Source organism: Eurosta solidaginis, chromosome 3 (assembly GCF_040869045.1).
Source record: "Eurosta solidaginis isolate ZX-2024a chromosome 3, ASM4086904v1, whole genome shotgun sequence".
NCBI lineage: Eukaryota > Metazoa > Arthropoda > Insecta > Diptera > Tephritidae > Eurosta > Eurosta solidaginis.
In genome coordinates, this window is record NC_090321.1 from 224,094,313 (window position 1) to 224,118,160 (window position 23,848).

Here is a 23,848-nt window from a genome sequence, read left to right on the forward strand (position 1 = left end):
ACTCCCTTTTAAAACACTCATTATCACCTTTCATTTGATACCCATATCGTACAAACAAATTCTAGAGTCAGCCCTGGTCCACCTTTATGGCGATATCCCTAAATGGCGTCCACCTATAGAACTATGGCCCACTTCCTCTTAAAATACTCTTTAATACCTTCCATTTGATACACATGTCATACAAACACATTCCAGGGTTACTCTAGATTCATTTTCCTACATGGTAATTTTCCCTTATTTTGTCTCCATAGCTCTCAGCTGAGTACGTAACGTTCGGTTACACCCGAACTTAGCCTTCCTTACTTGTTGATACCTAATCTGTTACTTTTTGATAGAAAATTGATAATTTTTTCACAACATACCGATAACTTTTTGTTAAATAATCAAAAAATATTTCGTATTAAATCGATTACTTTCGATAAAATATCGATAAATTTAAATGACATATCGATAACTTTTCGGTTATAAATCGATAAACTTTCAATAGCAAAATCGATTACTATTCAATATAAAATCGGTAACTCATTGATAACCTTTGTTATACTTAGTCAGCAAGTATAAAACACTTCGATAACAAATCGGTAACTCATCCATAACATGCCCATAACCCGTAGATAAGGTAGCGAATACTCTCGATAACAAATCGTTAGCATTTCGATAACAAATTGATAGCATGCCGCACGGTTTCTTTCTTTACTCAAAATCAACCTTAAAATTTGTTTACAACTACCAAGCAATTTCAAATAAATTTTTGAAATTACATACGTATTTTCTGTCCACTGCATGATGTGCAGAACAAGCGTGCGGTCTAATGTGACAACCGCTATAACCAACTATTGAACATTGTTCAAATGTCTTGTCAAACAAGCCGAATATACCGGCGAAACACAACCTCACTGATCGATGCTATGCAATCAGCTGCAAATTATTGCTGAAACCAATGGCCAAACCAAAACACACATAAAAGCTTGCCATTTATACAAAACCAGAAAACATATACCCTACCTATAAAATAACTGTACAACACTAACATTTCAGTAATAAATACGGCAATAAAATGGTTTAAATTTGGCCAACAAGACCTGCAATAGCAACTACTACAAATATTATTCTAAACCATTACAGTTATTGCTATCGTCTTTAAACCGCAATCAAATTCGTTCGACATTTGTTCACTCGAAACCGCATAACATTTTGAAACTGAAACCCTGTCAATTTTGATTGCAAGTTTCGACAGACCAAATCGTATCAGCTCTTTTTGCATTTACTGTGGATACATATGTAAACTTGTTTGATTATAGAATATGTCATAGATGGTTATGTAAACTCACCTGCACACGCGATTCTGTCAATCCAATTCGCATCGCAATTTCCTCACGCATAAAAATATCTGGATAGTGAGTTTTTGAGAAGCAACGCTCCAATTCATTCAACTGAGCGGGCGTAAAACGAGTACGGTGTCGTTTCTGTTTGTTGTTTTTATCGGAATGCTGCAAAGGATAGAAACGCTGTTGAATGTAAGCTATTTTATATTTTATAGATTACGCAATAGGATTATAACATTGTGATAGAGATTTAAATGCATAATTAAAATTTAATAATACTTATAAGATATGAAGAGGATTGGGACGCCTATAAAAACAAAACATATCTATGACCTGAACTTTAAGAAATCGATATATCGATGCCGCCCCCTAATATTTTTCAAGTAAAAATCCATGCAATAAAAAATTTGCGGTAGAGAATATTTACGGAGAGGCTTATCTTCGAGAGTATTGTAACGAATTCTAGGGATTTCTGACAATTATGCTAACGTTCGTATCGCTGAACTGTCGAATAAATAACTCCAATATTCAGTATTGCAATTGGTCTTTATTAAGTCTACCTTGGGAGTAAAACAATTATACTTCACAATTATACTGCACTTCGCAGATAATAGCGCGTTTAAATCAAGCTGATTACTGATTCCTCTGCTTGCGCTGATTTTATACTCTCGGTTTTCATCCATTTGTCCTAAGGTCTAGTCATTTCGCGAACAGTTCAAGAACAATTGTATCTCAGGCTTGGTTACCAGCTATATACATGTATATTTGTAGTTTAGGCTCTTGTTATAGCCACATGCGTGTGTATGTGTGAGTAACTACTTCGGCTGATAACTAGATGTATATGTGTGAGATATCTCTTCGTTGTCTTGAACATAAGTGTTGTCTATTGCTGTGTTTTGTTGTTGCGATTATTTACTAGCAGCGTAGTGATGTCAATATTCGCCACAGTACGTTAATTATATCAGAATGGATTCCTGGGCATCAGAGACATGAAGGTAATGAAGAGGCAGACTACCTACCCAGGCAGGGTCGATTTTACAGTCCAGAGAACTTCTCTGCGCTCACAAAGGCACACAGAATAGACAACACTAGATTGCTTGTCCAGGGAAAAGACAGGCCAAACTGTATACACTCCCAGCAACGAGAGTATCAGTCCAACTCATTAATCTAGAAACAGAGGCCCTGCAAACTCTCACAGGTTACTTTATGGGACACTGTAAGCTACGACATAACCTATGTTAAATCTTTTCGATATACGCATATCGGTCGCTTTTTTGAGTTGGAGAATGAAATGCCGATTTCTGCGATTACTTCGCTCTGAGGTAGCGAGTAAAAAGCTTTAAGAGGTACTTAGGTACATAAGCAGCCTCCATAAAGAGTTGAAGGCTGAAAAGTATATGTATATATGACACGTTGAGATTTCGCAAGGCACTATCTCGATCAAAGGTGTCTCTAGGAGTACAAAGAATTCTGATGGCTAGTAGAACATATTCAGCCAGAAAACGATGGAGGTCTTAGCGGAGGTGTTCTTTTCGGGATGAAACTGACGTCACAAACATTGTAAAGCAGAACAAAGTACTATGGGATTTCAAATTGTTTCAAACCCATTCAAATCGGCGGGACCGGATAAGGTGATATCGTCTGTTCGGAGAGCTGCTAGCAACAAATTGATATTTTCATTCCTGAAGACGACAAACTAAAGCTATTATAAGCCAAACACTACATCTTATCCTTATTCTGAAAGTGCTTGCGAGAGTTATTGACCAACAGAAAAAGGACAATGTTAACTTCAATACACATACGCAAAAAAAATCGGTTGCAAATGCCCCAAACAAGCCGATGAGTGTTATCGATAAGTATTTGAGTACACCTTGGTAAGCTTCTTCAATATTTATGGTTCCTTCAATAACAATAAAATGGAGTGCTACTGCAGGGCTTTTGCACAATATAGTTGCTTAATTTGATAATCTGCTCAAGATTAGGGTAGTCAATTAAGCTTATGTGCATTATGTTGAATGATTACCGAAAGCGTCCATTAAGTAGGCGTAAAGTTGCATACACTGGCGAATTAGCGATAGTAAATTAGTGAGTGATTAGGAAGTTCAAAGAATTTGAACTTTTGCTCGTCTCAATTTTACCGATACTTACGTGTGACCCTCTAATCTGGTGGAAAAAATACCTTGCAATATCAGAGAAGCCAACATATCAGCACCAGTTATCTGCGCCCGCAACGATATTCAATGACAAAAAAAAGGACGATGACATGGACTACTTAAGTTGTTTCATTCCGTCTAGCTATGAGACAGGAATAGTCGCAGGGCAATTACAGTGGTAGGGACATTACAGCCCACTCTCATGTCCCAAAAATAGAAGAGGAAATAGATGCTGGGGCTGTACGCGTATCATCTGCGGCCCAATCAGTGGAATTGACTCGCGGTGAAATGAGCTTGCATGAAATAAATAAATTCCGTAGAGATAATAATTAACCATAAGCCAGAGTATTTAAGAGGCTACTTATCGTATGAGGTCTCAGAGATTTACATAATCTACACCTTTTCCAGTTTAAGTTCAGAAATTTAGAATTCATATTCAGAAAATTACAATTCAAGTCCAGAATTTCCAATTTAAATTCAGAAATTTACAATTCAAGTTCAGAAATTTACAATTCATATTTAGAATCTCCAATTCAAGTTCAGAAAATTATAATTCATATTCAGAAAATTGCAATTCACGTTCAGAGAATTACATTTCAAGTTCAGAATGTTACAATGCAAGTTCAGAAAATTACAATTCAAGTTCAGAATTTCCAATTTAAGTTCAGAAAATTAAAATTCAAGTTCAGAAAATTACATTTCAAGTTCAGAATGTTACAATGCAAGTTCAGAAAATTACAATTCAAGTTCAGAATTTCCAATTTAAGTTCAGAAAATTCAAATTCAAGTTCAGAAATTCAAAATTCATATTCAGAATTTCCAATTAGAGTTCAGAAAATTACAATTCAAGTTCAGAAATTTATAATTCTAGGTCAGAAAATTACAATTTAAGTACAGAAAATTGTTCAGGTATTTTTATTTCATCCAATGGAAATCTGTGCATGCAAAATTGTTTAAATATATATGTTAATTTTATTAATTCGTGCATAAATACATAGCTTCCTCATATTATGGATGAATTTTTACATATCGATGCCTCAGTAGAATTTTGAAAACAATTCCACAAACAGATTCAGATTTGGGTCCTACGTCAAACAAATTATGATACAAGGAGTTTTGGATAAACATTGATGAAATAAGGCAATTTTAAAACGGCAGCGAGGATATGGTGAAATTTCACTGAGGAATCGAAATGTGAAAATTCATCCATAATATGAGCCCCTAATTTGAATGTTAGGGTGGTTCGTATCGTACACTTCAGCTTCTCATAAAAATTATATGGGCAATCTTGGTTTTATATCGTTTTATATGATATAGGGCATTTGTGAAAAAATTTATGAAATAAGACGTTTTCAGTTATTTAAAATTGAGGATTATTATATACAAGTTTTTTTTCGAACTTTTTACTTATTTCACTGTAAAATGCTCCACGTCAAGCAATACAGACGTGCAAATTGATTTACCCTGAAGACGATTACCGTGTGTAATCGAAATATGTTTGTAAGAAACGGATAAAACTTGCGTTTTATTTATACATTTTCTGAACCTCAAGCCAGCTAAAAACACTTAAAAAAATTGAGGAAGTTAGTCATCTTTAAATGCCGAAAAATCACAAAATTTGCTTAATGTTGTTAAACGTTGGAAAAAATTTGCTAGGCTTTTTCATTTTGAATTACTCCGTATATGTTTATGTGATTCAAATTGCATATATAATACATAAATATGTATGATTTATTTGAATATGCAATACTTACTATCAATTTCAGTTCTGCAAATTGCACACAGCTTCGGCACTGCTACCAATCAATTTTCAGCGCATTTTGTATGATACAAATGTCTGAACGGAAGAGCTCGACATACGCTTTTATAGGCCATTGTTGTCAGCCATATCGAACAATCGAATGTCTAAATATTTTTTTACCTTGGCCGCGCACGTGTATATACATTTACAGAATGAAGTAAAATCATAGGAATTTTGACTCAATTTATTTTACGAACATGTGGGAAAAAAATTTTCAAAGCACAATGTAAAATTTTCTGTGGTTGAATTGTAATTTTCTGAACTTGAATTGTAATTTTCGGAATATGAATTGGAAATTTCTGAACTTGAATTGTAAATTTCTGAACTTGAATTGTAATTTTCTGAACTTGAATTGGAAATTCTGAACTTGAGTTGTAAATTTCTGAACTTAAATTGGAAATTCTGAATATGAAATGGAAATTTCTGAACTTGAATTGTAATTTTCTGAACTTGAATTGTAATTTTCTGAACTTGAATTGTTATTTTCTGAACTTAAATTGGAAATTCTGAACTTGAATTGTAATTTTCTGATTATGAATTGGAAATTTCTCAACTTTAATTGGAATTCCTGAACTTGAATTGTAAATTTCTGAACTGGAATTGGAAATTCTGAACTTGAGTTGTAAATTTCTGAACTTTAATTGTAAATTTCTGAATTTAAATTGGAAATTCTGAATATGAAATGGAAATTTCTGAACTTGAATTTTAATTGTCTGAATATGAATTGTAAATTTCTGAACTTAAACTGGAAAAGGTGTAGATGCCATACAACCCCTGCAAAAATAGTGCGACCAATGTCCAAAGATAGCGATCTCCGATCGATCTCTTTTGTCTACATTGCGGCATATTTGATCCCCTCTAGTCCATTTTGGGTACAGCTGGGTTTAGTCAGGTTGAAATCTATGTAGCCCATTTAAAGGAACATAAAAAAATGCGGCAACGAAGTGAGTTAAATAAAACAGATTATGGGGGATTGATTAGAGGTATTTAAGAAAAATGCGGAGTCCTATACCGAACCTAAATAATTTGGAACATTAGTTCCATTATCGTCGACCCATATCTCTTGGAATGAGTTGGCGAATTAATAATTTTTTTACATAGATGTATCTAACAATTTTTTGCAACTTAAATATTACAAAAATTTACACTTTTGTATGAGAAAAGAGATGAGTCTCATTCCTTCCCATATGGGTACAAAGGGGTTTGGTCCTATAGTTCCCGTTCGTGTATAAATGGGTACAATTAGTCTCTTCACAGGATATGCTCAAACAAAAGGAAAGAGTTCAACGCATACAAAGCGATCAAAACTGGCATTAATCGCATACTTCTTTGTGACTCATCCCGGACTCATCCTATACTAATCGCATTTTTTGCAAGGAACTTATTAAGCTACCACGATTTTCTAACACAACAATTTTCTCGAAATAAATACTTAATACACGTAATAAAACGACATGTAACATACATACATACATATATACCTAAATACATATATTTAAATACATGACAGGAAAAATACACTTACTTTTCAATTTTGATTTTCGTTTGAATTGATGAATTCAAATTTTTCGCACATTTTCCATTCATTTACCAATTAACATTTGCAATCATTTCATACATACAAACAAATGCATATAAATAAATTAATTTCATATTTTTGAAATTAATTCAGAATTGACCGATATTCGTACATTATTTTTTGTAACGGCAAGGAAATGCAAAGAAAAGAAAAGAAAAACATCAAGAATATGAATTAACAAATGTTTGTGAAAATTTAAAACACGAAATTCATAAAATCCATCAAAAGCATAAAATGTTGATTGAATGATGGTGAATGGTATCTGAAGGATTGAATTTTGGTTACATATACGGCGGCCGCCGTGGTGTGATGGTAGCGTGCTCCGCCTACCACACCGAAGAACCTGGATTCACGCCCCGGGCAAATCAACATCAAAATTTTAGAAACAAGTTTTTTCAATTAGACGAACAATTTTCTAAGCGGGATCGCCCCTCGGCAGGGTTTGGCAAGCACTCCGAGTGTATTTCTGCCATGAAAAGCTTCTCAGTGAAAATTCATCTGGCTGGAAGATGCCATTCGAAGTCGGCATAAAAGGAAATAGAGAAAATTAAAAAAGGAGCACGACGCATATTGGAAGAGAAGCTCGGCCTAAAACCTCTACGGAAGCTATCGCGTCTTATATTTATTTTTTTCATTTTTTTTATGTATTTTATTTGCTTGATTCTGTTTTTGCCTTTGATTTGAATTCCGTGTTTACATTGTTGTTGCTGAGCATACTCACCTGATCCTGCTGTTGCATGCTGTTGTTATTTGTATTATTGTTGTTATTGTTGTGATGTGAATTTGGTGTATCGCAAAGGCCGCTGCTGACATGTAACCTAGCCGCACCACCACCACCACCACCCACGCCGCCGTTCAACACCGTGTCTCCCGGATTTTGGGCGTTCGGTGGCAATTGGCCGAAGCTATTGACACCGGCGTGTAGGGCCGTGATTGCGGCTTTGGGTAGATCACAATCTTTTGGACCTGCAAATAGAGTAGAGAAGATCGAGTTAGAATGTTAGCTTACTTAGTGCTGTTGGTTTATTTTTAATCTATTATTATGATATAATTTCATGTATGTATGTTTCCATTTACTTTTAATAGCAACTATATAGGACATTAGTAAAAGGTTTAATGATGTAAGTTTCATAAAATGAACCCAAAATAAATAATAGTTTAAAAAAACTAAAAAAACTAAAAAAAACACACTTTTATAGCAAACCGAACTAAAAAATAGAAAACAATTTTCAATTAAAAAGAGTTTATATAACAGTAGTAGAAGGTCAAACAATCGTTTATAGTTAATCACCTCAAAATAAAATTATAATAAAATTTAAATTATTAACAGAATAATTTAGTTCATAGTAAAAAGCGGCCACCGTGGTGTGATGGTAGCGTGCTCCGCCTACCACACCGTAGGCCCTGGGTTCACACCCCGGGCAAAGCAACATCAAAATTTTAGAAATAAGGTTTTTCAATTAGAAGAAAATTTTTCTAAGCGAGGTCGCCCCTCGGTAGTGTTTGGCAAGCACTCCGGGTGTATTTCTGTCATGAAAAGCTCTCAGTGAAAACTCATCTGCCTTGCAGATGCCGTTCGGAGTCGGCATAAAACATGTAGGTCCCGTCCGGCCAATTTGTAGGGAAAATCATTAGGGCACGACACAAATTGGAAGAGAAGCTCGGCCTTAGATCTCTTCGGAGGTTATCGCGCTTTAGATTTATTTTTTTTTTTGCTATAAAAGCGTGTTTTTTTTTTTAGTTTTTTTAAACTATTATTTGTTTTTAATTTTTTAGTTCAAGTAATTTTAAAAGTTTTAGTCGAGTGTGATGAAACCTCGAAACGCCAGCGGTCCATGGATGAATCCAACCCCACGGCACCGAAAAGGGCCAAGACGCAGGGAGGCTGGACCCGGTCTTTCGCCGGAATTGCCAAGGGTCGATAGATTATTGGCATTAAAGACGAGAGCAGCGAAGATGGCAGGATACCGAAACAACAGTGGAAGTGGATCGAGGCCGCACTCGCTACGGTGGCCGTTAATGTTAAGAAAGACAACCCTGGTCCACCGCCATCTTACACTGATGCAGGGTGGTTCCAGGGCAATGCCAAGCTTATTGCCTGTGACGACGCGAAGTCGGTAAACCTCTATAGGGCCGCCGTCACGCTGATAGGGGTGGTATATCCGGGCACACGCCTCAAGGTACTGGAGGCGCGTGATATCCCCTCACGACCAAGGGCTAGAGCCTGGGTTCGAGTGACGCCGACGGACCCAGCGGACATCCTGGAGCTGCTCCAAGAGTACAATCCGCCACAGGTTTGGGAGTCAACCCGGATAAAACCGAGCTTGTTCTCTTCACGAGGAGGTACAAAGTACCAAATCTTACACCGCCAAGAATTGGGGTTACATTCTTAGCGTTTAGCGATCAAGTCAAGTACATATTTGGAAGTCATTCTGGATAGCAAGCTATTATAGAGTGACCATATGATGGAGCGATCCAAGAAGGCAGCAGCAGAGCTGTTCAGCTGCAAGAGGGCAATTGGCACCTCCTGCGGATTCTCCCTTAAGGTGACCTACTGTATTTACACAGCCATTGTGCGCCCGATTCTTCTTTATGGTGCCTTGGCCTGGTGGCCTGCACTAGCTAAAAGTACCTATCTCAAAATGCTTCAAAAGGTGCAACGGAGTTCGGAGCTCTGCATTACCGGGGCTCTCGGCTCCACTCCAGTACATACATACATGGATACATAGATACATAGATAGATACAGGCCAAGCTAATAAAAGCGTGTTTAAAGGGCTCCAGTATGCCCTTTCGTAGATGTACCATGCATCCACTTCTATCATTAATAAAGGAATACGTTTTTCGCATTATGTGCGGGGTTTCAAATTTATGGTCATTTGGGGTGCTCATCAGTTCAATTGTCCGTTAACCTTATGTGACCCCACCATCACATTATTGCATTGTCATCGAGCCTTGATACGTGTGCAAAGTTCCAGTCAAACTTATTGCCATTCAAAGTGGTAATAAGGCCAATTGACCTTATGGCCGTTGGGCTTATGTCACCATACCATCACATTAATGCATTGTCATCGAGCCTTGGTACGTGTGCAAAGTTTCAATCAAACCTATGGCCATTCAAAGTGGTAATAAGGCCAATTGACCTTATGACCGTTGACCTTATGTCACCACACCACCACATTAATGTATTGTTATCGGGCCTTGATGTGCAAAGTTTCAAATTAATCAGACTTCTAGAAACCGGTGAAAATTAAGCTCAAAGATTCCGTTACACAGATACAGGCCAAGCTAATAAACCAATGTTAATTAAAATGAAATCGATCCTTTTCCCACTCGGAAAATTGTTCTATTTTGCGTCATAAAATGTATCCACTCGCCAAAATTCACCACTTTATCATTATTAGTTTATGCACTGTGTAAGTTTTCCCTTTTCCAAAAATTTTCCATACCGAAAAAGTGGGCATGATTATAATCTGATTTTGACCCCTTCCAATACAAATATATTTTGAGTTCAGACTAGCTCGTGTAATAAATCTGACGATATCTCAGTGTTTGCTCACGTTATCCATAGCCGACCTTTGTTCAATGACCTTGCGGAAAGCACGCTCCCCTCGATGTCATCCGTCGGGATTCGAAGAACATTAAAGTGATTGTCAGTATATGTTTTGTAATCTTTCCACTTTCCATTTTAGAAGTTTGTGAAAGTGCGTTTTTCAGAAGTGAATTCGGCTGATCGCGCGAGCGTGAGGAGTATGGGTATGTGGTCGGATGCTAATGTTACCGTCGGCAGTCAACTGACGTACTTAACAAATCGTGTGCTTGCAATGGAAATTTCTGGTGAACTTTAACAGCTTCTTACCATACGTGTGTATGGTATCCCGTGTATCGTAAAACGCCGTTCCTTCTTTTTGAACCGATATGTCTTGACGTTCCAGGAAAATGTCCCTGCGTCGGATGTCGGAATCAAATAGATTATATTGCGTTATATGGTGGGTGATTAATGCGAGTCCGCCTCCATTTCCGCTATTAATATCTTTTCTATGGACATTGTAGCCAGAGAAGGTCTGCAAAGCAGTTCTTGGCGTGAGTTAAGTCCTTGAATCGCAGCAAAACGGATGTTGTGCTGCTTCCTTGAATCTATTTTCTCCTGATATTCCCAGTTAACCTATTTTTGTTTTCTATTTCTGTGCAACGGGAAAGACGTTCTCACTATCTATAGTTAGAAGTAATCTGGATGATATCTCTGCTTCGAATATTTGATAACGTTTAGCATTCTTCAGCGGGTTTCTATTAATGGGTTTTGATTAATGGGTCGCAAAACTTTAAAACTACACTGGAAGAGTTAGCCAAACTGCAGCTTAGGGGCGACTCCGTTAAGAAACAACTATTTTAAAGTGGAAGAAACTAGTCATTTTTTGACGAGAGCCTCCTACATACTGAAATCTTATCAGAATATGCAACCGATTGTTCGGACAAGAGGATTTTCATCATAACCCACTTATACCGATAGCTATAACCAGGAAACTTTGATGAAATGAGCTCGCTAAATAATAGTGGCACTCATATAATTTGCGGTCGGCCGGCCGTTGTGAACCAATTTTATTATTAAAATTTAAGTAACTTCCCGCGTAGCTTACACGCTTGAAACTTGGAATATAGTTCCGAACCCGATGACAATGCAATAATAAGAAGATAAAAACTCCGATAGCTGGCGCATGGATCGAAATATTTCAAAAAATCGTATTTGTGATCCGATTTGGCTCACATTTGGAACACATGATACATACATGAATAGAATGCGGCATTGGGAAAAATCCCCGCCAGGTGGTGGAAGGAACGAGATATTCAAAAAAATCGTATTTGTGGTCCGATTTGGCTCATATTTGAAGACCAAAAAAAGAGCCTTATTTCTCTCTGATTTTTATGAGATTTGCTATGGGAAAATCTTCGTGCATGAATGTTTAACCAAGCGAAACAGAGAGATAATACACCACGCAGCACAGCTGAAGCGCCAGGGTTCATTAGCTTCTGCCAAGGCGAATCCATACTAGGTGGTGGCAAAGCGAATTCAACCAACTGACATATTGTCGTACAAGGCTTTGTATGGAAATTGATCAAGAAGAAGCAATCAGCTGTTGGGATAACACCACCTTTACTGGATTCGCCTTGGCTTCTGCTTTTAGCATTAGAGGCGGAGTATACGTGAGAGTGCAGAGAACACGGAGGCGAAGCTGGTGAAAAGCAAAGAAGATATAAATGCTCTTGTCAACGAAGTCAAACAATGATGACGAATTTCTACAACGAAGCAAAAATGAGATTTATATTTATGTTTATTACTACATTTACTTTTTTATCTTTCTCTCTTCCTTTTTCAAATATGTATGTTTATTATTTGCAAATTCTTCTTTTCTTTATTACTTTCAATTCCACAATCCAAAGCCCATTACGTAGCGCTAAGTGCATTAATCCTAATGATCAGTGAAAATGAGTATCTGAGTACTGACAACGAATGTCACAAGACCATTTTAACCCTTCTAAGCAACATTCATACAGGTTTGCAGTTTTGCCACATAAATGCACGTAGTCTTAATTTACAGAAACTCAGTGAGTTTTACAGCTCCGGCTCAAGCTCAATTCTCACGGGAATGCTCGGGATCATTGAGAGACTTGAGAAATTTTCGCACACGTGAAATGTGATACGCAGATGTCGCCGCTGTTTTTCATTTAACTCATACGGCGAAAGGCTAAGCAGCGACATCTATTTTTGAAAAAGTAGGTATATTCAAGGCCGCGTTGCTAACCTAAAAAGAAGTAATTAGCAAGTTATCTGGTTCAAAGATTTAACCAGACTTCTATCTGGATTTATCTGGCTCAAATCGTTGTTGTTGCATTTTCATGCAAAACTATTTATCTAGCTAAGGATTTTGCCACCGGATGATAGCTTGAGACTTGGTTTAGAGAGGATATTGAGGATGAATTTTATAAACTACACTATTACACATCGACACCGGGACAAGAGGTGGAGGTGTTGCCATATATTGTAAAACATCGCTACGGCATCAGATTATCTTCAAATCTAACGAAAATAATCCTGTCGAGTAATTTATTATAGAAGTTAGTGATGCATTAAAGAAGTGTTTAGTTGCATGTGTGCACAACCCCAGTAAACTCCATAAGCTAGATAACTTGTTCCAAAAATTGTCTGAATTTATATACAAATATGAACATATTTTGGTCTGTGGTGACTTTAACACAGACCTATTAAACTATGACTTGAGATCAATGACATTAATGGATAATTTGTATTCCGCTGGCTTAGAAGTTGTCAACAAATTTCCTACTAGAGTTTCACCAAATTGCAAGTTTAGCTTGCTAGACCTGATATGTACCTCGGACCGTTCCAGTGTACTTCATTTTGACCAGTTCTCAATTGCGGGAATATCGGATCATGTTATGTTGTTTATATCGTATGATATAGATTTTAATTGCAATACCGAAACACAATTTTATTATAGGGATTTTAAGTCAGTTAATTTCTCTGAACTAGTGTGCGAAGCTGATTCTTTACATTGCAACCGCTTATGAATGTTTTCAGATATTAACCAAAAACTCAGTTACATCATGTTTCTTTTGAATTATAAAATAAAAATGTAAGGCGCGATAACCTCCGAAGAGATCTAAGGCCGAGCTTCTCTTCCAATTTGCGTCGTGCTCCTATTGATTTTCCCTACAAATCGGCCGGACGGGACCTACATGTTTTATGCCGACTCCGAACGGCATCTGCAAGGCAGGTGAGTTTTCACTGAGAGCTTTTCATGGCAGAAATACACCCGGAGCGCTTACCAAACACTGCCGAGGGGCGATCCCGCTTAGAAAAATTTTCTTCTAATTGAAAAACCTTATTTCTAAAATTTTGATGTTGCTTTGCCCGTGGTGTGAACCCAGGGCATACGGTGTGATAGGCGGAGCACGCTACCATCACACCACGGTGGCCGCCTATTTACTAAATATGTACCTCTAAAGGCGGTAGAGTCCCAAACAAATAGACAGCCGTGATTCACAAAAGAGGTTCTGCTGGCTATCAAAGCACGTAGTCTTACAAAATTTGGAAGCAACATCCCACAAATGAAAACTGGCAATATTATCGTCTGGCCAGAAATCATGCTACACTCACAGTGGGAAATTCTAAAAGCCCTTTTTTTTCAAACAAAGCTTGACACGAATTTACCAACCAAGAACTTGTGGAAAAATCTCAAATCAGTAGGGATTGCATGTAAAAATGATTCGAAATGCGATTTTGACCCTGACTCCATCAATGACTTCTTTTTACAGTCGAGTAGATATATAAATAATCAAAATTACAAACTTAATGAAAACGTGATGTACACACCAGATAATAACAAATTTCAATTTTTCGGAGTTAGAGAGGATGATGTCATAAGAAGTCTATTCTCAATAAAGTCCAATGCCGTTGATGACGACGGTATAAGCCTTAGGTTTGTAGAACTTATTGCAATCAACATTATTTCAACATTAACACATATTATAAACTTTTCGATAACGAATTCATATTTTCCCGATGCTTGGAAGATAGCAAAAGTTATTCCTATTGCGAAAAAGCCATCGGCTGTTTTGCCAATGGATTTTCGGCCGATGAGCTTATTCCCGCTCTTTCTAAAATCTGGGTAAAGTTAGTGGTGGCCCAAATCACCGAACACCTAAATAAGAACAACCTTCCCTCAGAATGCCAGTCTGGTTATAGAGCCAGCCATAGTTGTGCGACGGCTTTACTCAAGGTATTTGAAGACATCCGCCCTGCCTACGATAGAGGTGATTTGACAGAGATGTCACTTTTAGATTTTTCGAAAGCCTTTGACACAGTAGATCATTCCATTCTCTTAATGAAATTACGACACTACTTTGGACTCTCTTATAGTGCTTCAAGATTGCTCGCAAACTGTCGTACAAATCGTTGGCAGAAGGTAGTAGTTAAAAGTGTTTGCTCTCAGACGAAGTGCCTCTACTTGGGGGTGCCTCAGGGATCTATACTTGGATCAATTTTGTTCAGTATATTCATGCACGATATTACTCATTGCTGTAAAAGTGTTTCAATATGTCTATATGCTGATGATGCACAAATATATTTATCTCGCCCTATTTGCTTATCTGACGATTTGGTTTGCAGGATGAACAAGGATCTCGAAAGCATCTCTTCTTGGTCGAGTGATAAAAATTTAAATCTAAATGCGTCTAAAACAAAAGCTATTTGCATCTCGTACTCTCCGCAACTAGTAGAGAATTTGCCATCAGTTATACTACAGGATATTACCATCAAGTATGAGTCGGTCGTTAGTAGTTTAGGGTTCAAACTAAATTCCAATTTTAACTGTGTTGATCATATTAACTACATTTTATCAAAAATTTATTTTGTGTTAAGGAAATTGTCGTACACAGCTGCTTTCATTCCTCCAAGTGTCAAATTAATGTTAGCCAGATCACTAAAAGTTCCGTTCATTTCGTTTGGATGGCTAGTGTTTGGTGACATAGACTGCAAGTCTAGAAATAAGCTACAACTTGCATTGAACAATTGTGCAAGTTATATCTACTCGAAGCGCAAATTTGAGCACATATCAGAGTTTTCATTTAAAATACTTGATTGTAATCTTAGTACCTTCCTAAACTATCGCAATCTAATTCTCCTAAATAAATTTATTTATAAAAAAGTAAGGAAGGTTCGGGTGTAACCGAACATTACATACTCAGTTGAGAGCTTTGGAGACAAAATAAGGGAAAATAACCATGTAGGAAAATGAACGGAGGGTAACCCTGGAATGTGTTTGCAGACATGTGTATCAAATGGAAGGTATTAAAGAGTATTTTTAAAGGAAGTGGGCCATAGTTCTACAGGTGGATGCCTTTTCGAGATATCGCCATAAAGGTAGACCAGAGGTGACCCTAGAATTTGTTTCTACGATATGGATATCAAATGAAAGTTTTTAATGAGTATTTTAAAATGGCGTAGGGCTTAGTTCTATAGGGGGACGCCTTTTCAAGATACCGCCATAAAGATGGACCAGGGGTGACTCTAGAATGTGATTGTATGATATGGGTATCAAATTAAAGGTATTAATGAGGGTTTTAATAGGGACTGGTGGTAGTTGTAAATGTGAAGGCGTTTTCCAGATACCGACCAAAATGTGGACCAGGGTGACCCAGAACATCATCTGTTGGATACCGCTAATGTATTTATATATGTAATACCACGAACAGTATTCCTGCCAAGATTTCAAGGGTTTTTTATTTAGCCCTGCAGAACTTTTTTCATTTTCTTCTACTTAATATGGTAGATGTCACACCTATTTTACAAAGTTTTTTTCTAAAGTTATATTTTGCGTCAATAATCCAATCCAATTACCATGTTTCATTCCCTTTTTTCGTATTTGGTATAGAATTATGGAATTTTTTTTAATTTTTCGTAATTTTCGATATCGAAAAAGTAGGCATGGTCATAGTCGGATTTCGGTCATTTATTATAACAATTCAAAGTGAGTTCGGATAAGTACGTGAACTGAGTTTAGTAAAGATATATCGATATTTGCTCAAGTTATCCTGTTAACGGCCGAGCGGAAGGACAGACGGTCGACTGTGTATAAAACTGTGTGTGGCTGCAACCGATTTCGCAGAAATAAGTTATCGTACTAGAATCTAAGCCCCTACCAAATTTCACAAGGATTGTTTAATTTTTGTTCGACTTATGGCATTAAAAGTATCCTAGACAAATGAAATGAAAAAGGGCGGAGCCACGCCCATTTAGAAATTTTCTTTTATTTTTGTATTTTGTTGCACCATATCATTACTGGAGTTGAACGTTGACATAATTTACTTATATACAATTAAGATATTACATTTTTTTTTGAATTTTACTTAAACATTTTTTTTTTTTAAGTGGGCGTAGTCTTCCTCCGATTTTGCTAATTTTTATTAACCATACATATAGTAATAGGAGTAACGTTCCTGCCAAATTTCATCATGATATCTTCAACGAATGCCAAATTGCAGCTTGCAAAATTTTAAATTACCTTCTTTTAGAAGTGGGCGGTGCCACGCCCGTTGTCCAAAATTTTACTAATTTTCTATTCTGCGTCATAAGTTCGACTCATCTACCAAGTTTCATCACTTAATCCGATTTTGGTAATGAATTATCTCACTTTTTCGGTTTTTCGAAATTTTCGATATCGAAAAAGTGGGCGTTCATTTTAAATAGCGGTCTGAGATGAGTGCTCAGGAACCTACATACAAATTTCATCAAGATAACTCAAAATTTGCTCAAGTTATCGTGTTAACGGACGGACGGACATGGCTCAATCAATTTTTTTTTCGATGCTGATGATTTTGATATATGGATGTCTATATCTATCTCGATTCCTTTGTACCTGTACAACCAACCGTTATCCAATCAAAGTTAATATACTCTGTGAGCTCTGCTCAACTGAGTATAATCAAAGCAAGCACATTTTGCAAAAAGTTGCAAAATTTGAAAAATTTGTAAAATTTTCTTTAATATATTTTTTTTTAAGTACAGATTGCGTTCTATAAGAATCATCCAAATCCTTTTTTTGTACGTTGAAATTTAGACACCCTATATCATCACAATCCGCTCATATTACGGTCACTCCTTTTGCACGGGTGATGTACCCTACAATGACAAGATCTTTCACAAGCTTTGGTGGGTTTTGCAGATATCGAGTTCTTCGAGTGGGAACACTTGATTTGAAAGTACATAATTTAAGTTTTATTAATACGGAAAATTTAATAAGGCTCTTTTTCGAGCACTAGGTTGTCTTAACCGTTGAATCCAATTGATGGGCATGATGAAGGTAGGCAATAATACCTCATCGAGTGTGAAATTAAGGCATTTACAGTGGAAAGTACTAACCTTAAAGTAAACACCAACAAATATTGTTCCAAAACGTGTAACCGGTATATATAATTTTTTTATTGAACCTCGTCTTTTAAAAATAATATGGATGTAAATTTTACTTTATGTGTGTATATGCATGTATACATTTTTGGATAACTTATGAATAGCGGTATTGTATTGTTTCACCCTTTGAACTTTGAGGACAAGTTTGACATATTTTCTTTTTTAGTTATATATGATGTTAAACTTGAAGTGAGAAAATCTTCCATAAATAGTTTAAATTTGTGCTTAAAAGTATTTTGGCATGCTCAATAGATATTAGACACTGTCACAATTTGCAAAATGATCACTAAATCCAATTATAGCGAAATTTTCTTTGCAAATACCGATAAACACATTTATAAGTAAGTGTGTGCATATGTATGCATATACTAGTAGGTATGTGTGTATATATTTAAATCACTACAAGAGCTTTAAATCAAATATGTATTTTACAAACACATTGACACATTAACAAACACACACAGATAAACAAACACGTAACGCCATGATTGTTTTAATGGTGGAAAAATCCGTTAAGGCAGCAACCGTCACAATCGGAATCGCGTATCGCGCAATACTGAAACGATCAAGTAAATTGAATTTTTCAACAACCTGTCATTCAAAAGATGCCAAAAACAGTAACACACGAAACGTAACACAAAAAAACAAGCAACTATAAAAAGGCAAAATACAACAACAGTAGCAGGAGCAGAAGCAGCAACAACAAAAAACTAAAAGCCAACATTTTTTTCTTCGCTACGTAATGGATGTGTGTGCGTGTATATGTATGGGAAATGTTGCACAACTACAAACACATATCATACAACATGTGAATATAGCAGCTCAAAAAAAAAAAAGGTTGGTAACACCGCCAAGCAAACGAAGCAGATGAGCACGACTGACAAAACATACAAAAACACTCGCGCTACTGGAGGCATAGGACGTGGATTTTTTGGAAAGACGGGCGGATTTAATGATGGCTGGCTAAATGAATGGACACACTAGAATGCACATACAAATATAAGTTAAATAAGTATATAAGGGAAGAAAAAGTTATAGCAACGCGCCAAATGCCATCTATGTGACCCCAACTAACATCGTTGCTTGCAATTTGTGCCCCGCTTGCCGCTGCTTCTGCTGATGAATAAATCTGGTATGAAGAGCGAAGGTGTTGCTTGAGAAGAAACAATATTTGTAAATAAATAGCAGCGAAAAAGGTAGCAACTTGTACGAGTACAACAACAAGCACGATTATAGGCAAGATGTTAGTTGTGCATTAGCAGCCAAAATCATAAAACAACTCTTTAAATAACATCAAGAATAATCATCAATAGCAACAGAAAGTGCGAAAACATCAGTTGTGATAAAACTGATCGCTTTATAGCCAGTAGTGCAAGTTTCGACACTAATTCAAGATTTTAGCTCAGATCATCACATATTGCAGGGAAAATAAATCATTAATTGATGTATATTGGAACGATTTTCCGTCATCCCTTGTCAAATTTGGTTTTGTGACAAACCTGTTTCGGTGTTGTGCCATCATCAGTGTCGATTTTCGTTCTGATCTGTTGTTGTCGTTTGTCCTGTATTTATAGTTCGTAGGTACATGAGCAGGTATTGTCAAAATTGATGCTTGTGTATATTTAGTTATGTGTATGTGATGTGTGTTCATTCAGAACCGAGGGTGGTTTACTAATCGATTTGTGTGGCTGACTGAGGCAGGTAAAAATACGTAATTTTAGTCGTTTGACCTTCTTTGTGAGTTTGTTGTTTTTGTGAGTTAATTATTTTGGGTTTATTTGTTGTTGTGTGTTTGTCTGTTGTACCTGTGTGATTACTTTGTTTCTTGTAAACAAGTTTTAAAGGCTCGAATATTAAGTCAGATATTGTGTTTATCTGTTCGCTTATTATTCTACCGTCGAATGTTTTCTGTTTGTAGATTTCCACGTTTTTGAGTACGTTGAGACGTCGGCCTTTTGCTTGTATGTGAAGAACCCTAACTGTTTTATTGATGTTTGCTGGGGAACATTCATTCTCGACCATGTGATTCGCGAAGTTAGACCCGAGTATGATGTTTGGATTCTTTGCTGTAATCTCTGATATGTTCTCTGAAACTCGTTCTGTCCTTCTGAGCTTATCTACTAGTGCTTTTTTATATCCGTTGTTTGCAGCGATATTATATATGACCTCAAGTTCTCTCTTATATGCCTCTTGTGTAAGAGGTGTTCTTTCAAGTCTATGTACCAAGTGCTTTAATGCTGCATTTTTATATTGTTGGGGGTGATTCGAGGGATTGTGTATTATTGTGTCGGTGGCCGTTGGCTGTCTATATATGTCATAGTTAAATCTTTTGGCTTCTTTATCAATATTTATCGTGAGGTCTAGATAGTTGATTCCTCCGGCTGTTTCGGTTTCCATTGTAGATTTTATATTTCCGTGCTGCTTGTTGAGGTACTCCAGTCAGTAATTAGTATCTAGTAGTCCTCAGCCAACCAGTTTATTTTTACTTCCTTTATATTAGGTCGATTGAATGTTTGTCCTCTTTCCATAAAAATTCTGCAATCGATTTTTAAGTAAGTTATCATTGAGCTGCAAACATGATACTTTACACATAGGTTGGAACACCGTGACAATGCAACAAAAGGAAAAAATTCTTTAGGTGGCGCACGGATCGAATTAAATTAGATAAGAATTTGAAAATTTTCAAACCAGGTTTTAAGTAACTTCTCGATGAACTAGAGACTTGAAGTTTCAAACTTAATTCAGAGGTCGATGACAGCCGCTTACACGATATAAAAGGATGCGCTAAGGGGCGCACGGAATGAGATATTTAGAAAAATCTTACGAAACGGAGTGAATTTTGGGATTGATTTTTATGCAAGTTCTCATTGAGATACAACTGTAAAGCCTCACAGATAGGATAACACGCCGAGAAAATTTACGAAAAGGAGAAAAAATTCCGTTAGGTAGCGCACGGATCGAAATATTTAGATAAGAATTAGGAAGTTTGGTGGTTTGAGATCGATTTTAAAGTAACTTCTCACTGAACTACAAACATGAAACCTCAGAGACAGGTTAAGACACCATAACAAAGGAACAAAAGGAGAAAAAAATTCCGCTAGGTGACGTACGGATCGAAAAAATTAGATACTAATTTGGAAACTTAAAACGGCTTTTAAGTAACTTCTCGATAGGGGCTAAAAATTTAGAGCTTAATTCAGAGGTCGATGACAGCCGATGACACAATACAAAAACATTTGTATAAATGGACAAATATAAATGAATCTGATGGGCGCACGGTTTTTATTTTTCTGATGAACTTAGGTTGAAGAGAAAAATGCATCTTTCCAATCTCTGCCACACTGTCGGAGCACCGAGGGTCCATCAGAGTATTGGTACAAAAGCGCAATGATCTGTGATGACATCCATAAGCTTGCTCATTGCCAAGCTTGAGAAGAAATCTAGTTCCTCCCCTATCAAAATGTGGCCATAAGGACCTTGAGACATAGGTTCTGAAGCGCAACCCTTTCAAGTGTTGAAATTCAATTATTATAAGCCAGTGTTAAGCTCATGAATTCTTAAATATAAGTATAAACTGAACACACCATTAAACAAACATACATAAACAATTTAGGTTTTCAAATCAATTCGCACAGTTTTGAGAGTTTTAAAATTTAGGCGAACTCGCACCCAGCCTTAATTTGCATAGTTGCAGTTACAAACTTCATAACAGTTTTTTCCTAAAACATCAAAAATAAGAATTTAATGTAGGAAATTAAAAAAAAACTGCGACTGCTTTTGTTCTGTTCGCTGTTGTATACCAAAAAGTTTAAAATCGCTAATCTAACTTGCATTCTATCAAAGCACCGAAAAAGTTTGTATTCCTCAAGTAGCAGTGGTATCGCGCCTGAAACTCTAACAGCCTGTTAACCAATACTACTGGGTATAAAAGCGAAAAAACAGGTAAAACGTCAATACACTAACATGTCATAAACTAAAAGAGTTAGGCAATCGGTCGTTCGAACACCACAATGCCAAAAGTGATTGCGCCTTACGAGAATCGGAATATTTTAACACATACATGCGATACGATCCAATCCGTTCGTCTGCAAACATTTTCACAAAACAAAAAAAAAAAATTAAAAAACAAGAAAACACGAAAAATCACACTCACAACAACTGAGCATTGAAAACTGGTGCCTACGTAACTCATTTCTGTGTTTTAAGGGCCATAATAGCTTAAGTCGACAATGACGTGGCCTTATATTTTGAAAGCATATTCATGTATATCTTCTGAACAATAACATCGGAATAAGCCACAAAATTACATGATTCCTATGTAGACTTAAGCTGTTATGGCCTTGAACAACAGAACATATAGACTTCTTCATGCACGTAAAGTCACTTCGGCAAAGTGGCGACAGTAACAACAGCAAATATTGATTTTATTTCAGTTTCATGCTTTTTCAACTCTTCTGGCTTGATGATCGCTAAGCTTGTCCAGTAACTCGTTCATATTGCCGCCACCTGAAGCTATACAGTTTTTGTGTAACGCTTTTTGAATCATGTAAAATAATAAAATTAAACATATTAGGCTAAAGTTATTCAGTTACTATTTCAGTCGAACGTGGCCAAATCAAACATTTACAAATCGCTTATAGATGCGAACTCACGTAAGTGAGAGCGCCTCAACTATGAAGAGCTAATGTAGATTTGGAATTCATTTATTTGCTGCGAAAGGGGTTTTTTTGTGGCAATTGCTCAACTCTAGGGCTAGTGGTATTCCACTAACATAGAAGAAAATAATAATTTTCATCATTTGTTGAGCTGACCTGGCCAATCAATAAAGACCTTACATATACTGAATGTGTCCATAGTATTACCAGAATTTGTGATCTGGTAGCAAGTATGATCTACTTGTTTGTCGCTACTTTCAGTTTCTCGAGGTGCTTTTTTACAGCTCCTGTTATTCCCGTATTGATGTTATTGTGCCTAAGTCTTCTCTTTCTACAGGCCTTTGTAAACGCATTTAAATACTGTCCGCGCTCATGAAACTCTTGCAAGCTGTGAGTGCAAGACATCCTCCAATCACTTATTAATTTCGAGATGAGATACATGAAGTACTTTCCAATACCAAGTTTCCTATATTTGGGTTTAGACGTTGCAACATATTTAGCGTATCCTCCGGTTTCAACGCACGTTGTATCCAAACCTTGGCCTATGGTAACGTGGAGATCAGCGCTCTATTCACCACGTTCAATCTTGCACCTTGTTACAGTTGAAGGTCTGGAGCAACTAACTGCAACCGTTCTAAAGACGTGTTATTAGTGCAAGTCATCAGCTTAACCCATTTCTACCATCCCGCTGTTTCGATGGTTAGTAGCGGTTTATTTTTAACATTCTGGATCATTTTGATAATGGTACTTATCAGCTCTTTTTCACCGATCTCCATTCTTCGACATGCATCTGCCTATTGGGGCTGCTGCAGTTTAGTAGTGCCACAGTCAGAGACTGCTTCGCAACCTTGTTTCTCTTCTTATCGGTGAAAACTGTAGCTTTTAAGGTACACGAATTTTCAATACTTAGAATTCTCTCTACTCTGCAAATCTAGAGGTGTGGCTTTTGTCATCCTAGCTAGTTTATTTCGTTGTTCTAGAACAGGGGTATTTGCGCTTCACTTCTGCATTGTTTTCGCTTCTTCATACTCGGATGTTGCTCATATCAAAGTTTTTATCGGTCTCATCGGCCCATGCCAAGTGCTCGCTTTCGCGGTCGGTTGAGTTGACCACTGCACGCAAGCACTGCACAATTTGTATGATCTGTATTGTGGTAGGGTTTCAGTCGACCCCGCAGTTTGGAAGCAGAGGTAGAGGGAGACCTCCCCTAAGTTCGGAGCGGCGGGTGGAGGAAGATTTGGCATCCCTTGTTGCTGCCAATTGACGCCAGTTATCGCGAAACAGGGCGTGACTTGTTACGAAACGGCTAAAATCGCTTAGGTAGTTAAGCGCTAACTAATAATGATGATTGTG

The 23,848-nt window shown here is 36.9% G+C and overlaps 1 protein-coding gene across 1 annotated transcript in view; it reads right to left on the reverse strand.

Moving 5' to 3' along the window:
- The window catches only part of otp (orthopedia), a 203,357-nt gene that overhangs the window by 120,263 nt on the left and 59,246 nt on the right, over positions 1-23,848 (reverse strand). Inside the window, exons 3-4 of the mRNA XM_067775285.1 lie at positions 7,580-7,824; positions 1,332-1,490 (exon numbers count right to left, since the gene is read on the reverse strand). Coding sequence (XP_067631386.1) covers positions 1,332-1,490; positions 7,580-7,824 — 404 coding nt within the window. The remainder of the gene's footprint in view (positions 1-1,331; positions 1,491-7,579; positions 7,825-23,848) is intronic.